The 7,164-nt window shown below is 41.0% G+C and overlaps 1 protein-coding gene across 1 annotated transcript in view; it reads right to left on the reverse strand.

Moving 5' to 3' along the window:
• The window catches only part of IPO11 (importin 11), a gene marked incomplete at its 3' end in the record, with an annotated part of 147,463 nt that overhangs the window by 81,903 nt on the left and 58,396 nt on the right, over positions 1–7,164 (reverse strand). The window contains exon 6 of the mRNA XM_018571001.1: positions 200–332. Coding sequence (XP_018426503.1) covers positions 200–332 — 133 coding nt within the window. The remainder of the gene's footprint in view (positions 1–199; positions 333–7,164) is intronic.

The raw sequence follows: 7,164 nt of genomic DNA on the forward strand, positions 1-7,164 counted from the left end.
GAGTAGAATACTATATACTATATATTTATATTATATATTTATTGGTGAATATGTCATTAGATATCTCGGCATGGGTTGTTCCTATGGCGTAATGGTGATTGTGCATTAAAAAATGTTCTTTTTGTGGCTGGACAATTATAAAAAGATCTATGCCTGTGGCTATCTTAAAACTGATTACAGCAAATCACAAGAAGCAAACCTTTTAGTGACAATGCGGCTCTTTCCAATGAGCTAATAGCAGCCGGATCGCCTCCAGAGCAGATCTGTTGCAGGAATGTGTCAGCATGATGATTCCACAAGCAGCAGGCAAAAGTGTAGATTTCTGAAGCTAGCTAAAATGTAAAAAAAAAAATATATCAGCAAACGCAACATCTGAGGCAAAAGTTTGTCATTTCTTTAGTGCAAGTCTGAAAAGAAAGCTGTAACTGATGGGCTACTATTAACACAAACAATTTTTACGCCTGGGGCCCCATGATCTAACAGCAATCCAAAAGATAGCTCGCTATACGGTTTATAGAATTCTCACAGTGAATGACCAAAAATGCCCAAGGACAGATCTGATCTCTTGCAGAAAATCAATAAGCATTGGTTTCCACTGTATGGGCAACGAAAACATTTCTGAACACATTAGATCATGAAGCCTCCCTACCGTGTCCTGCGTTGTCCATAGTAGCATGCTTTAAACTTTAAATTTCATACCTGATCTGCAAAGATGGCATAATCAATCACAGAATATAGTTCTAAGATTTATTAAGCCCTGATGAAGTGGGATTTTCAAAGCCACCTGTATTGAACCAAGTTTGTGACCAGTAATTTGCTTTGGGACTATAAGAGTAATATAACACTCTTCTTCTTACATGCATTGGCATAGTGCTCCAAAGGCCTAAGCATCACCCCAGTCTGAACACCCAATCTAATCCAGGGATCTAGCGCTCCTTGTACAAGCTATCTTTTTGGAAATAACTACTAACTTTACTTTCAGACTAAATTTGAATAAAGCTACATAGGTTTGTGTCATCAGCAAAATGGCAACACTATTATCTACTTCATCCTCCAAATTATTAATTAATAACTTGTAAAGAACTGGGCACAGTATCGATCCCTATAGTACACCAATGCTAACCTAACTGACAGTTACAATCTCTTTTTCATTCCATGCCACTTCGTAGTACAGATGTGTGTTAAAATGCTTGCTTTTTGGCAATACGGTTTTATTTGATGAATGAGGCTAATATTATGTTAGTAAAATGATTTAAATAATGCCAGTTGCAAAAGGATACCTTGACAGCACCTGGGAGGTTACGATCTAAAAATTCCCCTGTTAACAAAAACTGTGAACAGAGATTTTGTCAAGCCCTAACGTACAAAGTTCGAAGTACAGAAAATGCCGACAGTGTACTTCAGGCGTTTCCTAAATCAAAGATAAATTGGCACTCAGCATTCAGTCACCTTACATTTGCTGGAAGATAAATCTAATGGAAACGCCAGCCAGGGAATTCTTTAGTGATACATTCCATGGAGTTCAAAGAATTAACCTGAAAAACTACCTTGTCCTTAAACCCCAGCAGAGTCTGTAAATTCTCTGTGATTTCACAAGAAGAAGTCACAGCGGGGAGGAAACCTCTTACGAGCGAGCGGCGCACTGGAAATACCAGACAATGCGCTCCAGACACTTCTCTTTTCATTTTTTTTTTTTTTTAAAGAAAAAAGGGGACACCGACAGATATCTGTGGATTCACTTTGTGAAATTAAAATGTCACCTTAATCGTAAATTGTTTATGTAAGTGAACTTTACTCCGTAGCAGAGGGGTCCAGCCAATCCAGACATGAATATCTGAGCTCGACAGATCATGTATAGCTCAAATGACATTGACAAATCTTAGGAAAACTATTTAGGATCTAGAAATAACAGTAAACAAAGAGATTGATCTCCTTCGATACCCAGATTGTTTTAGATCAGAGAAAGAAGACACAGGACAAATTTAAAGTGACACTAAACTCACGTGATAAGTCTTAAAAACGCATTCAGACACCTTATCTATTGACAAAAATGTATCTTATTTGTGTATCACTCGGCTGTAGATCCTCAAATCATCTCTGAATTGGTGCTGACACTGTCCTTTCTACTGGAGGGGGGCTACTTTTGTTCCCCATGGTACCTGTTTGTGTTGTAAAGTAGCCACCGCTCCAAGTTCACTCCCATGATGGACTACAATCTCAATACAAATTTGTAAACTAAACGTGCGATTGTAGTCCATCACAGGAGCGAACTTGGAGCGGTGGCACTTTACAACGCACACAGGGACCATGGGGAACAAAAGTAGCCACCCTCCAGAAGGAAGGACAGTGTCACCACCAATTTAGAGATGATTGATGCACAAATAAGATACATTGTTGTTATTAGTTAAGGTACTTGAATGTATTTTTATGATTTTACTCCTGAGTTTAGTGTCACTGTAAGGCTGGAGATATTGAAATATTTGATATAAAATGTTTCTGGACATTTTTCAATATACGGTCTTCCTTGTGTTACACAACAACTCCAGTTCAATATATTAAAGCAACCTTTGATTCACTTATGTATTCTATCAACTCACACAAAGTGATTTCGATTCTCCAGTACAATTACCTGAAACCCAACATAAGAGCGAGCTACTGCATGACGTGTGCAGGAAACCCGTGCTGATAGATAAATGTAAACTGCCATCAATGGCCTCCTACGGAAAGTGGTTATAGCCTTGTTGTTCGTTTCCTCTAAACTTTCTGAGTCACTGACCTGCAGCAAGCTGAGTCATTAATAAAAATCTGAATATTGTTCATGATCAATGTCCTTGGTTCAGTATGAATTCCAAGCAACTTGTACATTCAGAAGAAAAGGTCAGCAATGGCAGTCTTTATAATTATTTTATTTATTTTTTTATTACCCCTGTCTGTCCTAAGGTGGTTGTCTTCGCACAGCGAGGCAGGGAAGAATAACAGGCTGTTTGATCAGCACAATTATTAAACTTTTCTATGGACTCTAACATCTATTGTGGTCTACAGATCTTTTGTTTTTTTGTCCCCGAGTTGCTTCCAGTACCTCCTTTAGGAGACTCTGTGTCACTGAACTACAACAAGAAAAAAAGCACAGCGCTCTCTTGAAGGTGTGGGGCATGTGTGGATGTGATCAGTCTGGAGTGCTGCTCTAAGAACAGGAGGAGGAACCTGTGAACGTGGTGATGGAGCAATAAGAGCGCAAAATCCAGATGTGTGAATAGTGTAGAGACAGCCTGTCTCTGTGAGATTCGAATTAAAAAGGTGAACAAAAGTAGGGAACTTACTTGTGATGCCCGGGATCCGGGCGCGGGGGAGCGGCCCCGATGGAGGATCTGGCGATGCAAGGAGTGTTGTGTGAAGCTGTGGGTTTGTAGTGGCCACCTGATAAAGGAGTAAGGACAGAGCAGGACAGGTCCTATGGTCTGGACATGGCTGCTGGAAGTTTTAACGTCCGGCATGTTGGTAGGACAGGGGGTCATGGTGAAGTAGTCGGCAGATCAGGGGCTGTGTTTGCCGGAGGACTGGTGGTGAGGCTAGAGGGGTGGTTGGGCACTGGTCAAAAGGCTGTGTAGATTGTGTGTCTCTTGTCTTTGCGGCTGTATTTTTGGAAGTGCTGGAGTGAGGGCGGCAAGCGACCAAGGAAGGCCGTGCACGGGGCAGTGTTCAGTGTTCAGTGGTGAAGGAGCAACGCGTTTCGAGGAGGTCCTCTTTCTCAAGCTCAAAAGAAGAAGTGGGTAACATTGGCGGGAAATCCGCCGGGTTTAAAAGAGACCGGTGGGTAACTGAGCTGCCTAACCATAAGCGAATTAGCTACTTACAAATCAAATTGGGTGTATCATAAAGGATAGCAAGTGACTCCTCCCTGCACCTTGGAAATATTCACACAATTTGCAGTGCAGAATAAGGCTTGGTAAGATGGTGGAAAATCAGTGGCAGAGAGACCATAGGCAATGCTGTTGACTAGTCATTTGCCTTGCAATTTGCTCTTTTCATATTTCCTGTAACAAGTTTCATTACAGCATTATCGTTAGCTCAAATATTAGAATCAAGGTATCTTGAATGCAAAAACAAATTGCATAATAACTAAATGAAAATACTGGAAGAGCAGTGACTTCTCAGAAGCACAGAAAATCTTATGAACTTGAAAAAGAAAAACAAGACACCATCAGAAGGGATATTGCTCATCTAAACCCAAACGGCGTGGGTGTCTCCTTTATTCCTAGCTCTAGACTCCACTTTAATCTAAGCAGCGTAAAGGATAAACACTCCTCAAGCACTTAGAAGGCAGGCTGGGTTGCTGCAATCATCAACTCTTAGCTATTTAAACATGCTGAGACACTGAAGTGTGCTGAGAAGAAGCATCGTGAGTGGAATAGAGGAGAAGAGCTTAGCCCAACGCCTGATGTAAAGGAACTGGAGGCCTCCACACTGAAATCCCAGATACTGTTGTGCTGCCCCACAATTGCAGATATTCCCTGGGGTACCCAATATCTGAATCTGAGATTTAAATACAACTGAAAAAGTTTTACTTGAAGTATTGTATTACACAAGTTAGATGATTTCTGTAGAGTAATCTTAGTAAAATGAACATGCTGAAAGTCAAGTCTTTATGCACACCAATCTCTAGGAGTAGAACAGAGTGATTGCATTAAAATAACAGGACACATCTTCATAAATAGCTCTGTGACGTCCTCTCCTTTAGCTCTCCTGAAGTCTAGACCATAAAGTGAACCTGTGCTTTGTTCATGCCTCCCTCCACTGAGTATACTCCCCTTCATTACACTATCCCACCACTCCTTTCATAGAACGAAGACCAAAAGCTCATGGATCTTGTCAGAGCTTACAGCTTACCTTATTAACATACAATGCAGAGCTCATGCCTTGAGATCTTTAACCCTTTGTTATGATATTGTTCAAAGCAATAAAGTATACACATCACAGAAACAGATCACCATATCGTCCAGAATTGAGTCTATAATACCCAGGGCTACCAAACTCCCACATAACAGAATTCCCCACCTAGTTTGCAATTTGGTGAACAGCAGTGTGCGGCTTTTTCCTTGGGTGTATTGTTCAAATCAAGTTTATAATGCGATCAGCCAGCATAGTACAGACAGTGTTAAGTATTATTAATAATATTATTATTATGCAGAATTTATTTAGCGCCAACAGTTTGCGCAGCGCTTTACAATATAAGGAAGACATTACAATCACAAGACAAGATGGTTAGGAGGGCCCTGCCCATGAGGGCTTACAATCTAAAAAGGGAGGGGCAAGTGATACATGAGGAGGTAGCTGTGTGGAGATGAATTGTTTGAGAAAGTGATAGTTCAGTGGTCAGGTTGAGGTGGGATAGGCTTCCCTGAGGGATCGCCTAAAGGCAGTCAGAGTGGGAGATAGTCAGACAGGTTGGGGTAAAGAGTTCTAGAGGATGATAAACAATAACCCCCCGGCCACTGCCCTAACAGCACAAAGCAGGGGAAAACTTCAGTTTTTGGGGGTTCCAGAAAGTAAAAAGGTAAGCAGCATGTTTTACTTTTTTTTTTTTTTTTAAGTTATGCTATGTGAACAGGAACATATAACATATAGAAAGTAGGTGCTATCCCAATCTGGCTGTAAAAGTGGAAATACACTTTAAAAAGACTCTCAATTTCTGTTAAAAATCAATTCTCCTCCTGGAATTATACAACCAAAGATGGACACTTTTTATTGCAGATCCATATCTGCTTTAAAATGACTACTCAGTGGTAACTACCTCTTTACTAGAAACACTCAAGCGGAAGTTAAAGGAGCTCTAAAGACACCAAAGGCTTTGTCATTCTGTTCCAAAATATGTTCTTACATTTAAAAACACTGCACTCACTTGGGCTTCAGGCTGTAGGAGAGGAAGACAAAAGTAGAGAAGTAGGCGGGGATGTTGGCTATAGGGCAACAATCTAAAAAGGTAAAAACAGCTATAGAGTGGAAAAAAATTGCCTCGACACTTTAATCAGAGTCAGTGTTGCAATAAGAAAAGCTTCAGCTCCACCAACCTTTGACAAGTTCAAGAGTCTTTAATAGTATTTCACCAAAGATGATCCCCCCCGTTCAGAGCTCTGAGGAAGGGGGAATATCCCCTGAAACGCGTCAGCTAGTGAGGTAGCTTTTGTGGGATCTGCCTTGTACCTTTTATCCAGTTATTACCATGTGAGTAGTTTTTTATGTCAATTTCTATGTTCATTATTAATGAACGGTAATACACGAGGACAAGGCGCTGTCTGTCTTGTTTTGCAGGGAGCATTTATGCTTGACGGATCTTTGTACGGAGTCTACGGTCACACTGATGCTTTTTTTTTAAATTATACATTTTATTTATAAATTTTTAATTGAATCCAATAAATTGATGATTTTTACATAAAAAACATCTCAAATTTATTTTTTGACTGTGGTTTCTCAACACCTATAAAGCCCCATAATTTATTGTTGAGGTTTTAGTGACACACCGGAAGAATTGCAATAGTATCGGTGCTCCTAGCTCTGTAAGAGAGTGAAGACTGCACTCACCTCTCGCTGGAAAGGAAAGTATGAAACATGTTCTCTTACAAGGCGTGTTGTTACTCTTTTTTATCCATGTGAGAGTAAGTGATGATCCATTAGTGATGATCCTCAGCTTGGTGCGAACCCAGTTCACCTGAGTTTGCTCGAGCCCGCTCAAAACTACGACTGCCACTCTCTTCTCCCCACAAGTGCTTGTTTTGTCTAGGGAGCTACAATAACAAAGATATACTCATTCGAACCCTGATCCCAGCTAGCTCCTAGACCAGTACCTTCAGCCTTTGTCCTTCTCTGCTCCAGCGATGGAATGTCTTTCAGCGTCCTCATGTCCTATACACTGTATAAGATATGATGACTCACAGGACCTTAGACCACCGGAGCAGAGGTGAGCAAGGCTCCAGGGACCGGTCTAAGAGCCAGCTAGGATTGTGGTTCAAGTGAGCATAACTCGGTTATGTTAGCTGCCTAGACAAAACGAGCACTTAAAGGAGAACTATGGGGTCAGGGCTTTTCCCCAAAGTTCTCCTAAGGGTCAGGGGAGAACACAAACTAGCGTTCTCCCGTGACCGAAAGCTCAGTATACCGCGAGCGACG

The sequence above is a fragment of the Nanorana parkeri genome, unplaced genomic scaffold (assembly GCF_000935625.1).
Source record: "Nanorana parkeri isolate BGI_ZX_2015 unplaced genomic scaffold, ASM93562v1 scaffold1652, whole genome shotgun sequence".
NCBI classification, from domain to species: Eukaryota; Metazoa; Chordata; class Amphibia; order Anura; family Dicroglossidae; genus Nanorana; species Nanorana parkeri.